The sequence below is a fragment of the Dromiciops gliroides genome, chromosome 1 (assembly GCF_019393635.1).
Source record: "Dromiciops gliroides isolate mDroGli1 chromosome 1, mDroGli1.pri, whole genome shotgun sequence".
NCBI lineage: Eukaryota > Metazoa > Chordata > Mammalia > Microbiotheria > Microbiotheriidae > Dromiciops > Dromiciops gliroides.
In genome coordinates, this window is record NC_057861.1 from 524,349,351 (window position 1) to 524,372,248 (window position 22,898).

The 22,898-nt window shown below is 40.7% G+C and overlaps 1 protein-coding gene across 2 annotated transcripts in view; it reads left to right on the plus strand.

Moving 5' to 3' along the window:
- GABBR2 (gamma-aminobutyric acid type B receptor subunit 2) overlaps window positions 1–22,898 on the plus strand; it is an 866,539-nt gene that overhangs the window by 831,423 nt on the left and 12,218 nt on the right. For both annotated transcript variants that reach the window (XM_043976613.1, XM_043976612.1), the window contains one exon: window positions 13,013–13,237. In XM_043976613.1, coding sequence (XP_043832548.1) covers window positions 13,013–13,237 — 225 coding nt within the window. The remainder of the gene's footprint in view (window positions 1–13,012; window positions 13,238–22,898) is intronic.

A 22,898-nucleotide genomic window follows, 5' to 3' on the forward strand; every position in this document is an offset into this window, starting at 1 on the left:
CCTGTTGTGATTGCTCAAGGACTACTGAAGATTCTGATGCCTTCGAACACCATAAATACCACTTCCCCTTCACTCCTACAGAGATGGAAGGAGTTGGGGAGAAGGAGGGAGCCTCCACTGCTGTCCCAAGCCATAGTTTGTCCAGCTGCCAATGAACAGGATGCCCATGCAGTTGGAGGCTCCCAGCCAGGAAGTGATGACTATAGGAGGAGAATCAGTGACTTAAACAATAGCTGAGCCAGAAGCTTCCACCTTCATATTAGCAATTGAGACACTCCATTGTACCCCGCCCCCCCCCAAAAAAAATGTACAGGTAACAGGTGGGCTGAATAGTTTTCTGGCCTAATTATATCAGGACTTTCCCTCCTACCAAGCCGGTAGGCTTTTTAAAATCCAGGATGAGGGATTAGACCATCTCCTGGGCCGTGCCCCTCCTGGTTACGGGCAACACCTTGCCAGCCAATGTGAAAGATTTACCAGGAAATTACCAAACCATTCATGGACCTGGAGTGAGGAATCAGGAACACCTGAGTTCAAATCCTGCCTCAAATCCTAGCCAGATAATCATGGGCAAATAACTTAGACTTTCTAGGCCTCAGTTTCCTCATATACAAAATGAGGGTTTTGGATTCAATAGCAATTTAGATACCCAATGATGAGGCTTGCTACCCACTTCCTTACAAAAAGGTGATGACTCAAGATGCAGAAGAAGACATATATACATTTGCAGACATGGCCACTATGGGGATTCCTTTTCTTGACCATGCATATTTGTTTGTAATAATAAGGTTTTGGTTGTTTTTTTAGCTGGGTGTGAATGGGAAGGAGAAAGAGGATAAGGATAAGTTAGCCAGAAAGAAAGAAAAGAAAATCATAGAAGTGTTTGGGGTTTTGTTTTGGGTTTTTTTTTTGTTTTATTTTGTTTTTTTAGTGAGGCAATTGGGGTTAAGTGACATACCCAGGGTCACATAGCTAGTAAGTGTTAAGTGTCTGAGGCCGGATTTGAACTCAGGTACTCCTGACTCCAGGGCCGGTGTTCTATCCACTGTGCCACCTAGCTGCCCCTTTTGTTTTGTTTTTTAATGCACAGAAGAGAACAGAAGGAAGGCTAGAAATGATCACAGACAAGCAAGACAGCATTGAAAGTCATGTGATGGTGGGAGGAGCTAGGTGGCGCAGTGAATAGAGCACCGGCACTGGGGTCAGGAGTATCTGAGTTCAAATCCAGCCTCAGACACTTGACACTTACTAGCTGTGTGACCCTGGGCAAGTCACTTAACCCTCATTGCCCAGCAAAAACAAACAAAAAAATTCATGTGATTCATTTTTACATATTATATCTTATTTTTTTTTATTTTTTATTTTTTTAGTGAGGCAATTGAGGTTAAGTGACTTGCCCAGGGTCACACAGCTAGTAAGTGTTAAGTGTCTGAGGCTGGATTTGAACTCAGATACTCCTGACCCCAGTGCCGGTGCTCTATCCACTGCGCCACCTAGCTGCCCCATATTATATCTTAAATAGATAAAATGCATTAATTTAATGCATTCTTACTTATTCTATATTATATATTGATTACAGTATTTTTAAAAAGAAAATAAAGTCAGAAATAAGAAAGTTGCAATTGTGTATACAATCCTTCCCACCCCTCCCCCCAAGTTCCACTGTGTATTATAGGAAGGCCTATTTTATTTGGTATTATTTTAAGTTCATAACGAAAACGAATAATTTTTTTTCAATAAACTCCCTTCATGGGGCAGCTAGGTGGCGCAGTAGATAAAGCACTGGCTCTGGATTCAGGAGGACCTGAGTTCAAATCGAACCTCAGACACTTGACATTTACTAGTTGTGTGACCCTGGGCAAGTCACTTAACCCTCATTGCCCCACAAAAAAAATTTTTAAATAAAAAATAATAAAAATAAACTCCCTTCACCAGAATAAATAAATGAACTCCCTTTACTAAGTATCACTTGACCATGATGTAAAAACAAAAGGCATTAATGCAATTTTTCAAAAGTTTTGATCACTATCAGTGGAGATTTCATCATGAGTGGAATTCTATACATTTGTTTACATGCATACCCACCCCTTGAGGATGAATGAAAAAAGGTGTGGGCACTAAATCACAGCAGGCCAACAGTAGAGTACAAGGGTATAAGGGTAACCCTGCAAATTTGTAAACTGAGGGTCCTGACAATATTGAGTAAGACCTGATGGTACACAGTGTGTTGGGACCTATGGAGCCTGTCTGGAACAAAGGACCTGATAAGGACACTCCCAGGACTCCTACAACTCTCCAGTATCTTGTCATAGCCTCAAACTTCCATGGACTTTATAACCAATTTGCCCCCATATCAGGCATCCTCTCTAGAGAATCTTCCTTACTCAGAGCTCCCACTGCAATTGGAGCTGACCTCCCTGTTCCTACAACACATCTCCCACCTCCACAGGCCTGAGCACATCACTTTGGGCCATGGTCCTTATTCTCTACTCTCTTAATGACCTTACAGGTTAAAATACACCACTCCACATCCCCAATGTGTTACACGACCTGTACTTAAAGAGCTAGGCCTCTTAAATCTATTTAGTGTCATGGACATCTCTAGTAGTGTGGAGAAGCCCACAAACCCATTTTCAGAATAATGTTTTTAAATGCGTAAAATAAAACACATCAGATTGCAAAGGAAGTCAATTGTTTTGAAATATAGTTATTAATAAACAAATTCAAAGACCCCCGCTGAAATTTATTAGGATGAGGGAGTTTGTGAACCCTCAGTTGAGAACTTCTACCCTAGAACAACCCTCAAGTGTTCTATTTCTCAACAATAGAACAATTGGTTTTTCTTATTAGCCACCAAGGGATTTTTTTCTTCAACAGCATTATACATATCTACACCCAGAAGAAAACTTTTTTCTGAATTAGGCTCCACTCTCTGTTGTCCCCTATGCCTACTTATTCTCTGAACCACAGTTACTATAGATAACCACCACTTTGAAGGAGTTGGAAGCTGTGAGGGTAGTTTTACAACTCACTCGATAAAGCACCAAGGCCCTCAATAGCTGGATACCTGCTAAGACCTTACAGGTAGGGGGACAAGGCACAGAGAGCCACAAAACCTATAACGTCTGACTATCCCATCAAGAAACAAGAGCAAAACACCATCAGGCCCTTCTGGATTCCATAATCAATAAACCTATTGCCCTTCTAAATGGTAAACAGCCTGGAGTTCATGCCATAGTAATTGAGGAAATCCCTAGGTGGGGAAGGGAATGGTGACAGATATATTCCCAGAGCTAAACTGAGCCTATTACCAGGATAAAGGGGGTAAGGAGAAAAGGCAGAAAGAGTTGGGGATTTATATGTGTTATGGACCCATAGCACCCCAGAAGTTCTCTGGAGAACATTCTCCTTGAGAAACTAAACCAAAGGACAGACACACCTAAAGAGATAAGTGGAACTAGATCGGACTGAGCTAGCTTCAAGACCTCCACTCTTCATTCTAGTCTCCCTCAACCCTGAGGAGACAAGATTAGGTGTGGCTGCTTCCTTTGTGTCCTGAGGAGATGGCTTCAGAGACCTGCAGCCACGCCTCACCCAATTCCTCCAGCCACCACCAGTGGGGGATGGTCCTCCCTCACTAAAGGAACTTTACACAGTCAGATGGTCACCCCCATCAGTCCTCTATAAAAGTACCTGCCAGTCTCCTGCTCGAGGAGATTGGTATCTCAGAGCCACTCTCTCTGTGCCATGCCAAGGACTTCTTTCATGGTTTCCCTTCCCTTCCCTTTCCCTTCCTCAGCCCCGAAATAAACTACCATCTTATTCTAATTGCTTTTGTGTGCAAGAGGGTGTAATTCCTTATATTTTTTTTTTTGCAAGGCAATGAGGGGTTAAGTGACTTGCCCAGGGTCACACAGCTAGTAAGTGTCAAGTGTCTGAGGCCGGATTTGAACTTAGGTACTCCTGAATCCAGAGCCAGTGCTTTATTCACTGCACCACCTAGCTGCCCCCCCCCCCCGCCGGTGTAATTCTTTAAAGAGGAATTCCTAAGGACCCCAAACCCCTATCCCTTACCCTGTACCCCATTTTCCCCGTGACATATACAAGGATTGAGATAAGCAGGTAAACAGAATACAAAGTTGGGAGATTCTACCAAAATTTAAGAAACTAAAATGTGGTGACATAAAGTTGATACTTTATCTAAACTCAGAAGCTTAAGTCTTTCTCTTCTGGTAGCTTGAATTGCCCCAACCCAAGTTCCAGGGGCCCTTCATCCCCAAGGCCCAGTGACAAACTAACTCCCTCTTCCCCAACACCATAGCCATATTCTGCAGACTCAGCCTCATGTTCCCCTTATTTCCATTTTCTCCAATTCCCTGTGTTCCAATTTCACTTTGGTCCTGGCCCTACCCCCCCCCAAAAAAAAACAATCCCTAAATATGGCCCCTTGGACTGAATTATTGACTTGGAATCTACACACCTATTTCATAGCATTTTTACTAATGATCCTGGATGGATCCTCTCTTTGTCTCTGACACACCCTTGAGACCACTATTTCCACCAGGCTGATCTTGTTAGTGTCTCTCTGGGAGTGACTATGGTTCCCTTTAGCTGAGATTCACTTTTAGTCCCTGTGAAGCTTGGTAATGATTCAGGAATGTCTGTGTACTCTGATATTCCATCTCTGTTGTAAAGGCTGATGAAATGCAGGAAACTGGGGTCCTGGTGGATAAATCTACCCTAATTGTGCTGTTTCCTTTAAACAGCACTTTCTAAGCCGCTTACAACTACCAGCTAAAAGAGGTTCATGCTCTTACTAAAGCATTTCAAGAGTTCCTTTCTCTATGTATAAAGGAGATTTTTAGGAATTTTCTTAAACTACCCATCACTAAACTGTAATGAAGCTACAGAAACAGCCCAACAAATGATAATGGTCAGCCTCATCACTTGGCTGGTTATTGGAAGAAGGTAACCAACAAAACACAGGGAACTTCTAATAAGGAGGTGGCTGAAGGATCAACCCCACCCTGGAGGCGTTTGATAAGCAAGGGTCACTCTGAGAAGAGCTTTAACTCTTCACTTTTCCCTTTGTATCTCTTAGAGAGTGAAGCTAATAGGGGAGGAGATTTCTCTCTCCTCTCTCTCCCCATAGGAATTGATGTCTTATAATAGGAGCGATAGCAGTGTCCAGTGGAGCTGGGGGCCAGCTGCACCATTGAGTTGAGTGAAGACTTTAAGAAAAGTTGAGGGGCAGCTAGATGGTACAGTGGATAGAGCACCAGCCCTGGATTCAGGAGGACCTGAGTTCAAATCCGGCCTCAGACATTTGAAACCTACTGGCTGTGTGACCCTGGGCAAGTCACTTAACTCCAATTGCCTCACCCAAAAAAAAATTTAAATTAAAAAAAAAAAAAAAAGAAAAGTTGAGAGTACAAGTCCTACACCCAAATCCTTCTTGGGAGACCTCAGAGCCAAGTTTCCTACTGGTCCCCCACATGGGTCACATTTCTTTCCAAATGAGCATGGCAGCACTTAAGCCAAAATTTCAACCGAGCCCAAAGCTGAAGACCAAAAATAAACATCAGAACCATAAGCCCCCCATATCTATGCCAAGGGAGGCCAGCAAAGTGACTCACTCAGCAGAGAAGCCACATCTCATCAAAGCAGCACAAAGACATCAGAAGAAGGCATCTAGGGATGTCAGAGGTATAAGATGCCTTGGCCATATGTATTCCCTATAGGTGTGCCTCTCCACTTGTGAACTCTATGGGTTTCCAATCTTTCCATTGCATTTGTGGAAGAGTGTACCCCATGTTTTATGGGGGAGATGTTTTGTTACTACATTTCTTACCATACCATTTCAGCAAATGACCCTACTTTGTGTCCTCTGGCTAACCATCAAAAAGTAAACACATTGGGGGCAGCTAGATGACGCAGTGGTTAAAGCACCGGCCCTGGATTCAGAAGTACCTGAGTTCAAATCTGGCCTCAGACACTTGACACTTACTAGCTGTGTGACCCTGGGCAAGTCACTTAACCCCCATTGCCTAAAAAAAAAAAAAAAAAAAAAAAAGTAAACACATCAGTTGGAAATTGTGAACTAGAATTTTAAGGATGCAGATTCACAACTTACCTTGAACCCCACAGGGGACCCAACTTGTGAGTGCAAGTTGGGGGAGGGGAATAACCCAAAGAAGTATGATAAATATATGTATATGTATGTATGTATAATGTATATGTATACAACAGAAATTAGCTTTATTTATTAATAATTCAAGGTGAACTAATGTAACCAATCCACACACATTAAGACCCATGAGATACAAGGACATCTGCATGTGTTGTAACCAACAGAGCATTGTTAATATTTTAAAACATGTTAATGAAAATATTTGATTATATGTCAAGTTTTTAAACTCTACTAAAAAACAGTCCAGTTCAAAGATGTTGATGTAATTGACTATGATTTAATTGGCACTCTAGAAAACCTGTTCAGATTCCCAAATGGAAAGACTTTATGAAAGAATTTGAAATCTGAACTATTATCAAATTATGTATATATATGCATACATATACATATATAGATATAAACAGTATTTCATCTCAGAGAGGATTCTATTTGCCCTTTATTTTGTTGTAGGTCATGGGGAAAATATCAAAAAATTAGACCAATGAGTCAAGTCTAATTAGATTAAAATTTATAAAAGATGATTCAATCAAGTCTTCATTACTTGTGCCTATGCTATACCAGACATTGTGCTACAAGCAGGGGATACAAAGACAAGAATGAAACAGTCTCTACCTCAAGGAGCTTGTATTCTATCAGGAAAGACCACCTGTACCTTAAAAAGTAAAATCCTACACTTGGGTTAAGAAAATTTCAACGGCAGGGCAGTTAGGTGGTGCAGTGGATAAAGCACCAGCTCTGAATTCAGGAGTACCTGAGTTCAAATCCAGCCTCAGACACTTGACACGTGCTAGCTGTATGACCCTGGGCAAGTCACTTAACCCTCATTGCCCAGCAAAAACAACAACAACAACAAAAGAAAAATTCAACTGCACAATGTGATATTTAAATTCTATATTGTGTGATCGCTTTAAATTCGAAGCTTCATCACCAGTCTTTGGGCATTAAACATTTATTAAAGCATACAGGTATTCACAAGGAGTTCAGAAAGTTAAGAAAAGGCCTATCTCGCATAGAGTTCCAGCCTGGTTGGGTTCTTCCTCAAGTCCTCCTCCACGAGCCTGCTTTAATCAGGAATTCTCTCTAGCAAACTGATTGTGGAAGCTTTTTATAGGTCTGGAACAGAGGCGGTCCTTACACACTGCTTCAAGCTGATTGGTTGGTGTCATCCAAATCCATTGGTTCTGAAGGTGTTTTCAAGGTGTGATTACAATCCAGTTAACTTGAAGTAGGCTAATCAGCAGTTAATCACTCTCATCTGATTCAATCAGTCTAGATTAATCTCCAGGTGGGTCTTTGAGTATCTGCTAAATCTCATAATTTCATCACAACAAATACTAAATGGGGAAGTTTGTGTGAAAAGAACTTGGGGGTCTGGACTAGAAGAAAGCCCAATATATTACATATCACTCACTTCCCCCCCCAAAAAAATACCTAAGTCAATCTTAAACTACATTAAGAGATAATGAAAAATATGCTGGTCTTGGTATCCTCCACCATGGTGAGATTACTTCTGGAGTGTGAGCATCATCATTTGGGAAAGACATTGACAAGCTGGAACACAACCAGGATATCGAAGAGACTCAAAACCATGCCATCCAGAGACCAGTTGAAGGAACCAGAGATGGTTAGCCTCAGGAAGAAAAAGCTTAGAGAGGACATGACTGCCATCTTCAAGTATGCAAAGGATTGTCAAGTGAAGAAGGAATTAGTTTTGTTTTTCTCTGCCCAAGGGAGTAGAACTAGGAGCAATGAGTAGAAAGGGCAGAAAGTGGTTAGAGCACCAGACGTTGAGTCAGAAGACCTAAGTTCAAATCCAGCCTCAAATACTTACTCACTCTATGACCCCAAGCAAGTCACTTAACCCCTGCATGCCTCCATTTCCTCAACTGTACAGCAGAGCACCTACCTCCCAGGGTTGTTGTGAGGATCAAATGAGATAATATTGGGGGCAACTAGGTGGCACAGTGGATAAAGTAACATCCCTGGATTCAGGAGGACCTGAGTTCAAATCCAGCCTCAGACACTTGACACTTACTAGCTGTGTGACCCTGGGCAAGTCACTTAACCCTCATTGCCCTGCAAAAAAATGAGATAATATTTATAAAGCTCTTAGCACAGTGTCTGTCACATAGTAGACACAGAACCCTTGTTCCCCTCTCTAAGGGAACTAACTATCCAAAAGTGGAATGAACTGTCTAGGGAGAAAATGAGTAACCCATGGCAGGAAGTCTTCAAGGAAAGAAGCTGGATGACCACTAGTCAGGGATGTTGCAGATGAGAATTCTGCTCTGCTCCTGCCAGTTCCAAGGGTGTGGACTATAGTAGAAAACAAAGACCACTCATCTAGGAATCCAGAAGGCCAACTCTACCCCAAACTCACTGAGACCTAGAATGAGTCTCTCACCTCCCCAAATTGAGGTGATTGAATCTGATGATCTTTGAGGACCCTTCCAATTCTAAAATTCCTCAATTCCATGATTCTTTTCTTCTCTGTGCCCATAAGCATGCTAACTAAGCAACCCTTGAACACGAAAGAGATAGAATGCCCAACAATCACCAATATCCTGCTTAGCTATTCTCCCTTCCAGTAACAACAACATGGGGATGGGATAGGTCAAATGCAATGATATATAATGCAAATGTCACTCTCACAGCATAACTGCTATGAGATAGTAAGTTATCATTAGAGCCAGTTAACTTCTTTGGAAGTCTCTATGTCAATGGAGTCCCATCAAGGCCCAGGAAGGCCTAAATTACATGTAGTTGTATATTTCTAAGGTAAATGAAGATATGTAGAATGAAGTTGGGTAGGGCTATTAGAGAATATGTGCAATCTGCACCAGTAGCTAAAAATTTGCTCTGAACCCCAGTAGACTTCTTGCATTCTGAGCTGCTAAAAAAGGGGAAATAGAGTTTGTATGTACATATACATATATGTGTGTTTCTATATAAAAATATAGGGGGCAGCTAGATGGCACAGTGGATAGAGCACTGGCCCTGGAGTCAGGAGTACCTGAGTTCAAATCTGGCCTCAGACACTTAACGCTTACTAGCTGTGTGACCCTGGGCAAGTCACTTAACCCCAATTGCCTCACTAAAAAATATATATATATATAAACATATACATATAAACATGTGCCTTGTATATGTATGGATAGAGACATGTATATTTACATATTTGTATATGTATACATATATACATACATATTTGGGTATATATGTGCATGTGTTTTTATAAAGGTAGTGCTGACTATAAACCACAAGACACAGGCAGCAATGCTGGAGAGAAGAAGGAAGATAAGGGACAGAGCAGTACATATATCTATGCAGAGCAGTACAGTATATCTATGGCAAAGACAGATATTTCTTTTTGTTTTGGTTTGGTTTTTTGGTGAGGCAATTGGAGTTAAGTGACTTGCCCAGGGACACACAGCTAAGTGTCAATTGTCTGAGGCTGGATTTGAACTCAGGTCCTCCTGACTCCAGGGCAAGTGCTCTATCCACTGTGCCACCTAGCTGCCCTGACAGATATTTCTTGACAGAAAAAGAAGTGAGAAGTAATTGGAAATTAAAGTGACAGGAATGTCATCAATTGTTGCTCTGAGCAGGACTTTTTTTTTTTTTTTAGTGAGGCAATTGGGGTTAAGTGACTTGCCCAGGGTCACACAGCTAGTAAGTGTTATGTGTCTGAGGCCGGATTTGAACTCAGGTACTCCTGACTCCAGGGCCAGTGCTCTATCCACTGCGCCACCTAGCTGCCCCATGAGCAGGACTTTTGAAAAACATAAGTTGGGCTAGCTGTCCATTTGAGAGAGGACACCCTCTATCAAGTATCTGATCCCTGATAAATTTATGAAACATTGTATGCAAATGATTTTGTATTCATTAAACCCTTCATTGTTTAGTCCTTTCAATTGTGTCTGACTCTTCATTACCCCATTTGGGATTTTCTTGGTGAAAATACTGGAGTAATTTGCCATTTCCTTCTCCAGCTCATTTTCCAGATGTGGAAACTGAGGTAAACAGGGTTGAGTGACTTCCTTGGGGTCACCCAGCTAGTAAGTGTCTGAGGCTGGATTTTAACTCAAGATGAGTCTGACTTCAGGCTGGGCACTCTATCCACTGAAACGCATAGATACCCACCTTTTTAAACCCTAGACTAAGCCTAAAAGAACTTAGGCTGTGATCAGGGACAGGAGGGAGGAAGAGAGGCAGTCACTTGCAGCTATTAATACAACTTTCTAAACTCACTGTAGCTATAGCATTAGACTTTGACAGTGAAGGGTACCAAAAGAATTCCAATAATCTACATGTAGGGTCTAAGCCAACTCCAAGGGCTAATTCCTCCTACCAGCCCGGTGGGGTACACTCTATCCTATACTATCTCATACACGTGGAGATCACAAACCTCAGTACGGATATGTAAGCAAAAATGCTGTACTGATAGCTACAAAAGGCCTGGAGCTTCCAATTTCCCCATCCCTCCTTGCTAAAAGTTATTCCCACTTCAGTTTTCTAAGTTTATCATGGAGGTTGGATTACTACAGTGACCTCCAAGACTTCATTAATTCCTTCAGCAAACATTCATTAAGTTCCTACTACTTCTAGGGGCCAGATACTGGGAAGGAAGGAGGGAGTGGACATTTGCAAGAAGAGTTAACCATACAAGGTAGCACAATGAATTGAAGAAATTCAGAGAAACATAGGAAGGTTTTCATAACCAGCTGCAAAGTGAAGAAAACACCAGGAAAACAATACAATACAGCTATACAATAACAATGGCTGATCTTAGCTCAGCAAAGAGATTAGGACATCCATCTCTCTCCTCTCTTTGGGGGACTATGGGTACAGAATGCTGCGTAGTCTTTCAGACGTGAATGTTGTGTTGGTTTTGCTTAATAGTTTTGCTTTGTTACTATGAAAGGTTTACAGGTGAGGGGTAGGGTAGAGAGGAGGGGCAAATATCTAGGAATTTCTCTAAGGGAAAAAATAAAGGCTATCAATAAAATGTTCATTTTTTTTCTTAAAAGACAAGAAAGAGCAAAAGACTTTAGGTAATTTTGTTGTAGTGCTTTCTGAAGGCCCAGTAACATAATAGCCTATTTTTGAGTTTTTCTTTGAAAATTAGCCTTTAACAAAACGTCTAAGCAATTAATACCATAAAGCATGGACTTCCTACAGCCACAATCCCTCATCTTTGCTTGTGTGAGATTCCTCATATATATCTGAGATATTGATATTAGAGGCAGTCATGGGATCAGCAATGTTCTGGGAATCAAGAGACCTGAATTGGCATCTCCACTTACCCACTTACTGGCTGTGTAGGTGACTCAGTGAGTGCCAGCCCTGGAATCAAGAAGACTTGAGTTCAAATTTGTGCCAAACACTTACTAGCTGTGTGAACCTGTTTGTCTCAGTTTTCTCATTTGTCAAGTGAACTGGAGAAGGAAAATAGCAAACCACTCCAGTATCTTTGCCAAGAAAATCCCAAAAGGGGTCACAAAGAGCTGGACACAAATGAAAACAACTAAACAACAACAGTCATTTGATCTTGGTCAAGTGATGTCATTTCTCTGGCCCTCAACTTCCTAATCTGTAAAATGGGAGTAATACATAACCCACCTCAGAGAGTTGTTGTAACATACTTTGTAAAGCATAGGGTGTTATATAAATGAACAACTCTTACGTAAAACTGATCTCCAGTCTCTCTTCTTCCCTCCACCTATTTTGTTCAAGAATCTTGTTTAAGGGCTATAATGGGTAAAAGGGATTCAATTTGTACTGTTCGGCCCCAGAGGACAGAAATAGAGGCAGTGGGTAGAAGCCATTCAACGAATAAATGAATAAAGGAATGGATAATAAACAAACAAATGAATGAATAATTAAATAGGTAGATAAAAGAATAAATGGATGAATTTGCTCATGATAGGTGAGTAAACAAATAAATAAGTAGATAAATAAATGAACAGTGAGCAAATAAACAGATAAATGAATGAATGAATAGATAAATAAATGGGTAGGTAGATAAATAAGTCAATAAATTAATACATAAATAAATGAAGATTAGGCTTGATATCAGGAACAACTTCCAATAACTAGCCCTATCCAAAAATGGAATTGGCTCCCTCAAGAAATAATGGATCGGGGACGACTAGGTGGCGCAGTAGATAAAGCACCAGCCCTGGATTCAGGAGTACCTGAGTTTAAATCCAGCCTCAGACACTTGACACTTACTAGCTGTGTGACCCTGGGCAAGTCACTTAACCCCCATTGCCCTGCAAAAAAAAAAAAAGAAAGAAAAGAAAGAAAGAATGGATCCACTCTTACTATCAGTCTTCAAGTAAAGCCTAGAGTCATATGTTGTAAATGGGATTCTTTTTCAAGTATTGATTAAACTGGATAGTCATTAAGGTCCCTTCTAACTCTTGAAATTCTGTGCTTCTGTGCTCTGACAGGAATTGTTTATACTCCATTCCAAGGTTTAAACATCAGAAGGAACACCAGAGCCTAGCACAGGATACACTTTCCAAGCCAGATTTACCTCAAAGACCATTAGATGAGTTTACATGTCAAAACTGGATAAATAAATAAATGGATAAATGAAAAATAAATAAATATATGAATGAATAAATAAATGGATACATGGATAGATAGACAAATAAATGAAACTGTATGGGGGTGGGGGGAGCAAAACTCTTCCAGAAGATCCTCAGTTTTCCTCCCCTTCAGTGGTACACAGGGAATAGAAAAGCAACTGACCACACACACACTAACTGACCAATAATAGCAATAACAATCTTCCCTTTCTATTTCCTGTTTCAGCTGTTTGGTTGTTTCCTAGCTTGGGAGACTCGAAACGTGAGCATTCCAGCTTTGAACGACAGCAAATACATTGGAATGAGTGTCTACAATGTGGGGATCATGTGCATCATTGGGGCGGCAGTCTCATTCCTCACCAGAGACCAGCCCAATGTGCAATTCTGTATTGTAGCATTGGTCATAATATTCTGCAGCACCATCACACTCTGCCTCGTGTTTGTGCCGAAGGTAGGTCAGGTCCTTCAGCTAGAACTTCCCTCCTTGGTCTTTGAGTCAAGTGTATGTCAATAACTTGTATTTCTGTTGCAGCTTGCTTTTCCAGAATTGTGAGTCACCTTTTCAAATTGAATAAATCTCTATATTTAAGGGAACTTTGAAAAATACAGAAAATAAACATTAATATACATCTATATACATACACACATACAATATAAATATACATATATAATATAAATTATATAAAATATACATATATGTGTATGTATAAACATATGGGTACCTCCTTTTCTAGGAGGCGATATAAGAGGGGCCTTTTTCTACCTCAAAAATTTTTTATAAGGAGAAAGAAAACAAAAAAGGGGTTCAGGTGGGTTTTGAAAGAACTATCCTCTCATTAGCAGAATAAATGTGTTCCAGAGTAATGTAAATTTAATTTACACCAAGTAAATTTTATTTGCTCATTGACTTCCATTATAAAAAATTACAGTTATACTCCACTAAGGGGAAAAAATTCCTCCATAAATGCACTAACATCACACTTACACATGTAGAAAATTTTTACAAATCACAGATTTAAAGGGAAAGGTTAACTTTCTGATAAAACAAAAGTCAGTTCTTGGGATTGAGGTCTAGGACTAAAACCTAGGTCACTTGGAGCATCAAGGTGGTCCAGTGGCACCCTGGGCTTGGAGTCAGGAAGACCTGAGATTAAATCCAGCCTTAGACATTTACCAGATGTATGACCCTGGGCAAGTCACTTAATACAGAAGCAGATAGAGCTTCTGTATCCCTAACTATAAAATGGGGATGTCACAGGGAAAGGTGGTGGTTCTTAGGTATTCCTCAATAATATTCTGGAGTCAAACTCTTAACTGGCTCAAAAGTCTATTTTCAGTGTGAGCATTTACACCTCAGGTTTCAAAGCAGGGCTTGGTTTATTTTTTGTTAATTGTCTAAACTTAAGAAAGTGATAGAGAAAAATTAATATTAATGATACAAATCAAATTTTAAAGTGTCTTGCTTTTCAGAGAGTTGATTGTTAAATATCTATCAGCAGGGGGCAGCTAGGTGGCACAGTAAATAAAGCACCAGCCCCGGATTCAGTAGGACCTGAGTTCAAATCCAGTCTCAGACACTTGACGCTTATTGGCTCTATGACCTTGGGCAAGTCACTTAACCCTCATTACCCCACCCTAAAAAAAAACAAATTTACCAGCACACCCCTGGCTGGAAAGAACCTTAAGATGATCTCACCTAATCCCTTTGATTTTGGGTTGTTTTTTTTTTGGGGGGGGGGGGTTGTTTGGTTTTTTAGTGAGGCAATTGGGGTTAAGTGACTTGCCCAGGGGCACACAGCTAGTAAGTGTTAAGTGTCTCCCTTTTTTTTTTTTGGTGAGGCAATTGGGGTTAAGTGACTTGCCCAGGGGCACACAGCTAGTAAGTGTTAAGTGTCTGAGGCCAGATTTGAACTCAGGTACTCCTGATTCCAGGGCCAGTGCTCCATCCATTGCACCACCTAGCTGCCCCTCCCTTCGTTGATGAGGTAATTAAGGTCCATACAGGCAAAATATGTCAAGGTCACATAAATATCTTCTGTCCCATGTAGTTTCATGTATGATTTCTTGAAATAGAGTTGTGGGGGCAGCTAGGTGGCTCGGTGGATAAAACACCAGCCCTGGATTCAGGAGGACCTGAGTTCAAATCCAATCTCAGACACTTGACACATACCAGCTGTGTGACCCTGGACAAGTCACTTAACCCTCATTGCCCCAAAAAAAAGAAAGAAAGAGAGAGGGGGGGGGGGGGAGAGCACTGTGAGAAACCAGGATGTGATAAAGCTTGTTGGGATTCAAATGGAGTTACTTGACTGTGCCTAAAACCCAAATCACTCTGGCTCTTACTCATTGGCTAGTAATAGGTCCTGGCCCAAGACTCACTTGGTGATTGTTTGGGTTTTGATGGCTCAGAGTGAGTGTAAATACCAACTGTTTCTGTTCTGGCCAGAAACTCTGAGGGTCTTCCCCTCCCCCATTTTTTTTTTTTTTGAGTAGGTAAACTAGGCCACCTTTTGCCTCATTCCTTACCTAGCCTTAAATCACTGAATGGATGTTGCCTCATACAAACTGAGACCTGGTAAAGACCTCAGCTTAAAAAGGCCAAGGTCTCCCACTACATTGGGGCCATCTCCAGGCATCCTGACCTATATCTTGCCACTAGACCCAGATGACTCTGAAACAGAGAGTGAGACTGGTGACTTTTCACAGCCCTGTTTCACTTATATCCAATTCACCTGCAAGTCTAGATATCACCCTCCTGATGTCATTGGTCCTCTTCAAGAACAAAGGATAGGGGGCAACTAGGTGGCACAGTGGATAAAGTACTGTCCCTGGATTTAGGAGGACCTGAGTTCAAATCCAACCTCAAACACTTGACACTGTGTGACCCTGGGCAAGTCACTTAACCCTCACTGCCCTACCAAAAAAAAAAAAGAAAGAAAGAGAGAACAAGAACAAAGGATAAACAATCAAGATCATATCGTTGTCTTTGTTGAGTTGTTTCGGTTTTGTCCTACTCAAAGCTGTTAGCCAAACCCAAGTCTATTCAGAACCCCAACCCTTACCATCTGATTGCCTCACCCTACCTATCTCAAATAGGTTTCCTACTGTAGGGCTAGCCCTAGAACAGAAGTCATCCAACTTCTCTAACTAGTCTCTTCTAAATTTACATCTATGATCATTCTTTTCCCCCCAATTTTCTAAGCAACTTAGATTGTTAGATTTAGAGGATATTAGAACTCAGAGGGTCCTTAGAGCATAGAATGTCAGAGCTAAGAGAGATCTTAGAAATCATTTGGTTTTACCCATTCATTTCACAGAGAGGGAGACTGAGGCCCAAGAAAAAAGTAACTTTGATTAACATCTCTCAGAAAATTAGTGGCAGAGCCAGGACTAAAACCTAGGTCACTTGGGGCATCAAGGTGGTCCAGTGGCACACTGGGCCCAGAGTCAGGAAGACCTGAGATTAAATCCAGCCTCAGACATTTACCAGATGTATGACCCTGGGCAAGTAACTTAATACAGAAGCAGATAGAGCTTCTGTATCCTTAACTATAAAATGGGGATGTCACAGGGAAAGGTGGTGGTTCTTAGGTATTCCTCAATAAAGAATTATACTCTTGCACACAGTCCAATTAAAATTAAAGCAGTCTTTAAAAATTAATTAATTAATTATAATTAATTAATTAATTTAATTAAAGTGGTCTTAAAGTGGCACTAGAGAAAGTGACCAAGTGGAAAATCAAAAACTTCACCACCACCTCCCCGGGAGAAAGTGGTTTAAAAACATCCTCCTCCCAGAACAGAAAAAAGGCAAAAGCTTATATGGGGTGTCCACCTGAAAGCGGAAAGTTCCTTTTGGGGTGGGGTGGAGAAAACTTGAATACTTGTCATATTCCTAAGAGTCCAGGGGGGATTTTTTTGGAATGATGGTCCTGACCGCTGGGGTTCTCTCTGTGTCCTGGATCAGGTCAGGTAGTAGCCATGCCTAATTGACTTTCATGCTATAGAATTTAATCTCCCTTTACTTCTCAGGTATGTCTGTCCTGATATCTAGTTGGTCAATCTAAACTTTAATAGTCCCTTGATTCCTTGATAAGTTTGTCCTGTTATCTGGTCATCTTTGGTTTTGCTTCTCACGGGAGAAACTTCTGATTTATCCTAAGCCCCATGTCAGGGATAATAATAGTTACCTATCTCCCAGGGTTGTTATTTTCATTATCTCTTTTTTTTTTTTTTTGGTGGGGCAATGGGGGTTAAGTGACTTGCCCAGGGTCACACAGCTAGTAAGTGTCAAGTGTCTGAGGCCGGATTTGAACTCAGGTACTCCTGAATCCAGGGCCAGTGCTTTATCCACTGCGCCACCTAGCCGCCCCTCATTATCTCAAATGAGATATTTATAAAATGCTTAGCATAGTGCCTGGTATACAGTAAATACTCAATAAATGCTTGTTTTATTCCTTCCTGACCTATATCCCAGCCTTAATTCCTTTCCACCATGCTGACCTCTGCATCTCATAAGGTTATATATACAACATGCATCATCTTCAAACCAAAAATTAAATTAAATAACATGATTCCTGATTTTTTTTAATTATGAGCTTGAAGATAGCAGACACTGAGTTATTTCTCCAGTACTGAATTACTAAGCTATCTACATTCTCCTGCCTTTCTCAACTCTTTCCAGATATACCTTCCCTGTATCCCTTATCTAGTTTATTACTGTTTAGATGGCTGGTTGAAAAGAGGCAACAACATGTAAGCCAAGGGCAACCCAACCAAATCCAATTTAGCAATTTAAGCTCAACCCAGTGTTGGGATGTATAATCACACCCAACTAATGTTCAGCAATATTCAGTAAATTGGTAGATTATGTCTTTGTTATATTATATTTCCAACTGAAGGCTTTGTTCATTTAAGTGATGGATGCCATCCTCATTAGAATATCAAAATGGTGTTTCTTATGCTGGGCAAAACACTAATTATTATCAGACATTAGCCAGTTGCTAAAGTTTAGCCATAACACATACAGTGGGTGTGCCAGGCACTCCAGCTGGCAGAAGCAGCTGGGACAAGACAGTAAATGAAATCTGGTGACCATTCATTCTTTCTAGAGAGAAGCATTCTCTTGGGCTGTGAATGGGGCAGAAAGTCATACAATTTGGAACAAATTTCAAGAAGCTGGGCGTAAGGAGACAATCGTAGCAAATTATGTCAAGGAGTCAAGAAAGATGAGGGCTAAGAGAATGGATCGGTGATTAGGGAGGCATCCAGGACCTTCAGAAGAAGGGTTTCAGTCCAGTGGTAGCCAAGAAGATAGATTACAAGGGGTTGAATCTTGAGTGGGTAGTGAGGCAGAATGAAAATAGAAAATGTAGACTATAGACTATATACTTTCTAGATGTTTGCCAGTAAGGAAGATAAGGCAGTAATTGAAGGTCAAAGAAAGGTTTTTAGTTTTCATTTTGTGTGGTTTGCACATAGTAGCTGTATCCTAGCTATTTTTGGAACTGCGTTATGTTCATTAGGGGAAACTTGACCATATTTGTAGACAAAGGAAAGCAGGAAAAAACAGACTGAGAATTCTAGGAAAAGAGGTGATAATTAATGGAACAAAGGCATAGAGAAGGTAGGATTAGATGGGGCATGAGAATTTCTTCCAGGGGGGTGGGGTATTATTTAACTCATTAATTTATTTAGAATTCTGTCGAGCTCGGTTCTGGATTTGTTGTGGTTGTTCAGTTCAGTTATTTTTAGTCATGTCTGACTCTTTCTGACCCCATTTGGAGTTTTCTTGGCAAAGATATTGAAGTGGCTTACCATTTCCTTCTCCAGCTCATTTTACAGTTGAGGAAAATAAGGCAAACGGGGTAAAATGACTTGCCCAGGGTCACACAGCTAGTAAGTGTCTGAGGCCAAATTTGAACTTAGACAGATGAGTCTTCTTAACTCCAGGCCTGGCCCTCTATATCTACTACACCACCCAACTGCCCTCTGAATATAATAGTTCAGGGGCAGGTAGGTGTCGCAGTGGATAGAGCATCAGCCCTGGAGTCAGGAGGACCTGAGTTCAAATCTAGACTCAAGACACTTGACACTTACCAGCTGTGTGACCCTGGGCAAGTCACTTAACCCCATTGCCTCACACACACACACACACACACACACACAAAATTTAAGTATGATTATAATAGTCCACCTTCATTTTACAGATGGTTAAATGGGTTTCATGCAGGGAAGCCATTTGTATACAGTCACACTGGTAGCATGTTATGGGGCTAGAATTTGAACTTCACTCCTTTGAAATGAAGTCCAGCATTGATTCCATTACATTTGGCTACCTAAAATATGCATTGATGTTTAGGTCAGTCCTGTCTCTGCACATTTGTCCTGTTTCCCACCTGAGACAAAGAACTTCTCAAGGGCAATGACTTCTATCTTCTTTATCACCACATAGAATCTCATCCTATGTGATAAAGGGAGGGAGCAAGGCCTTTCTTTCCTGCAGGGTCCAACTGACACAGTGTTTTTCATGCTAGCGGCAATCAATGTTATTGACTAAGAGCTTCATTCTCATGAATAATGGTTAAGGTGGGGATATTTCAACCAACCTCAAAAATCCCTTGAAGGAAAAATAATAATAAATAAAATTAATAAAATTTAATAAATAAAATTTAATTTAATTTTTTTTAATCCCTTGAAGGGAGTTTTGTTTTCACCTTTGGTCTCACATAGGTCATTCTGACAAGGGCTGCTACATTTTGGAGTCTGAGAGAATGAGATTACCTTCTCAAGGTGCAGAGAAACAACTAATCATCCTTACATTCCCTTCCCTCCCCGACAACATATACATCCTTCAAATCCAGTGTCAGACACCTACTAGATAGTTGTGTGACCCTGGATAAGTCCCTTAACCTTTTTCATTGGTTTCCTCAACTGTAACAATGGGGATAATAACAGCAACTACCATCCAAGGTTATTGTGAGGATCACATAAAATAATAATTTTAAAGTGCTTAGCATAGTGCCTGGCACATAGTCAAAACTTAATAAATGTTTGTTTCCTTTCCTCTTTGCTCTTTTCAGAACTCTAGAAGGTTGTCTCCATTCTCAACTTTCCAATCCCACCTCTAGCCCTGTATGATGGATGATATGTTGGGCATTTTACTTATCTGGCCTTGGTCTCCTCAAGTGTAAAATGACTTGTTGTTGTTCAATTGTTTCAGTCATGTCTGATTCTTTGTGACCCCCTTTGGGGTTTTCTTGGCAAAGATCCTGGAGTGGTTTGCAATTTCCTTCTCCAGTTCATTTTACAGATGAGGAAACTGAGGCAAGCAGAGTTAAGTGACTTGTCCAAGATCACACAGCTAAGAAGTGATTTGAACTTAAAAAGATGAGTCTTAATGCAGATGTTTAATGTGATTGTACATATATAACCTATATCAGCTTGCTTTCTGTCTTGGGTGGTGAGGGAAGGGAAGGAGGGAGAAAAATTTGGAACTAGAAATCTTATGAAAACAAATGTTGAAAACCATCTTTACATGTAACTGGAAAATAATAAAATACTTTTATAAGAAAAAAAAGAGAGAAGAAGAAAGATGAGCCTTCCTGACTCCAGGTCCAGCACTCTATCCACTGTGCCACCTAGCTGCCCTCTGTAAAATAATGGGGTTCATGAAATTATAAACCTAGAGCAAGAAGAAATCTTAGAGCCCATCTAATTCAGTCCTTGGCACAGTGCCTGGCACATAGTAGACGCTTAATAAATGTTCATTGATTGACTGATTACAAATGAGGAAACAGAAACCCAGAAAAGTTAAACTAGGTGGCCTGGAGCTATTGTTTTTAGGGACACCTAAAGCCCCTTCCCACTCTAAACAGATTATCCTATGATCTTCACCACTGTGGCCACCAAGGATTTATTCAAAATAATACAATTAACACAATAGAATATAAACTAATAATAACAACTTGTGCTTCTATAGTACTCTTTTTTTTTTAAGTGAGGCAATTGGGGTTAAGTGACTTACCCAGGGTCACACAGCTAGTGTCAAGTGTCTGAGGCCAGATTTGAACTTGGGTCCTCCTGAATCCAGAGCCAGTGCTCTATCCACTGTGCCACCTAGCTGCCCCTCTATAGTACTCTTGGGATTTATAAAAAACATTTTGTTCAACCCTGTGAGGTCAGTAATACAAATATTATCCCCACTTATATTGATGAGAAAACTGAAGCTCAAAGAGATGAGGTCATTTGCTCATAGTCACACAGTTCATAAGTACTAGAGCAGTGACTGAAACTCAGATCATCTTACCCTTTGTTGCCTCTCAAAATAGAGATTAAATCAATTCAACGATTCAATTTGCATTTATTTGCAATTTTGATGACATCTTTTGTTTTTACATTCTCTAGATTTCCCTTCATATCCCTTAAACTACTCCCATCTTTTAGAACAAAAAGGTGTGAAGTTGGGTTTTGTTGTTGTTGTTGTTGGATTTTTTGTTTTTTTGTTTTGGCGGGGCAATGCAGGTTAAGTGACTTACCCAGGGTCATACAGCTAGTAAGTGTCAAGTGTCTGAGGTCACACTTGAACTCATGTCCTCCTGAATCCAGGTCCAGTGCTTTATCCACTGTGCCATCTAGCTGCCCCCTGTTGGGTTTGGGTGGTTTTTTGTTTGTTTGTTTTTTAAGAAAAAGAAAGTTGGGGGGGGGGAATCAACAAATTTGATCAACACATGGGAAAAAATGTGAACGGTCCATGCTTATGGACCCTATCATCTACAAAGCAGCGGGGAGAGAAATCTTCTCGTATCTCTTCTTTGCAGCTAAGTTTGTTCATGATACTTTTACAACATCCAATTTGCATTGTTTTGTTGTTCTTCCTCCCATGTCTATTTTTGGAATCATTGTTTAATTGTTCTCCTGGTTCTACTCACTTCCCTTTGCATGTGTTCATATAAGTCTTCCCATGCCTCTCTGTATTCATCATTAGCATGCTAATGCTAGCATTATTGAGCATGTTGTGGGAGTTTCCCAGCTTGAGTTCCTTGAGATCCCAGGAAGACTCTTACCCACCATCATGTCTGTAAAACTATGAGTCAATCTCTACATGTAACTGGAAAATAATAAAATATTTTTATAATTTAAAAAAATATGTGGGTCAAAACTAAGTAGCCAGACTCAAAAGAAATTCTATGAGTACACTAAGGAAGACCACTTGGGACAGTTGCAGGGTCAGATTCTTAGGGTACAGATTAGCTTTTTTAAGCTGACAAAGGACACAGCATTCTGCTGGCAGAATAGAAATGGGGTAAATGTGGAAGCCTCAAGGTCACACAGGAGTTGCTAAAGGTCAGGTTTGTCCCTATGGGAAAACACATTTCTCAGTTGTTAGTCTTATCAGAATACCCTGTGCTGGGCATTAATTTTTAGGGTGATGGAGGACACCTTCAAAACAGAATTAATCAGGTCCATCTCGTTGCTACTCAGGAGGAGAATAAAATACAGCCTGAAGGTCTCCATTTACACAACCTATTGCTCTGTTTCTTTGGCCTCTGAGGTTACCTTTTTGGAAGATCAGATGTTTCCCCAGAACTCACAGTCCTTCTGTTCATCCACATCCTCCACAAGCACCTACTGTGTGAAAGGGATTATGCTAGGTTTCTAGGAATAATAGATGCCACTCAAGGGTCAGGCACATACCAAGAAAGAGAATTGATTATCTATTCCTAATCATATTAGTGTAGATAGGTAGTACAGTAAATAGAGCACTGGGCCTGGAGTCAGAAAGATCTAAGTTCAAATCTCGCCTCACATACTTCCTAGGTGTGTGACCCTGAGCAAGTCTCTTAACCCTCTTTGCCTCCATTTCTTCATCTGTAAAATGAGCTGGAGAAGGAAATGACAAACTACTCCAGTACACAGGGTCACAAAGGGTCAGACACAACCGAAAAACAACAATCATATTAGTAAAGCCTCAGGTGTCCCTAAAAAAACCCTGCTATTGGGGCAGCTAGGTGGCACAGTGGATAGAGCACCAGCCCTGGATTCAGGAGGACCTGAGTTCAAATCCGGCCTCAGACACTTAACACTTACTAGCTATGTGACCCTGGGCAAGT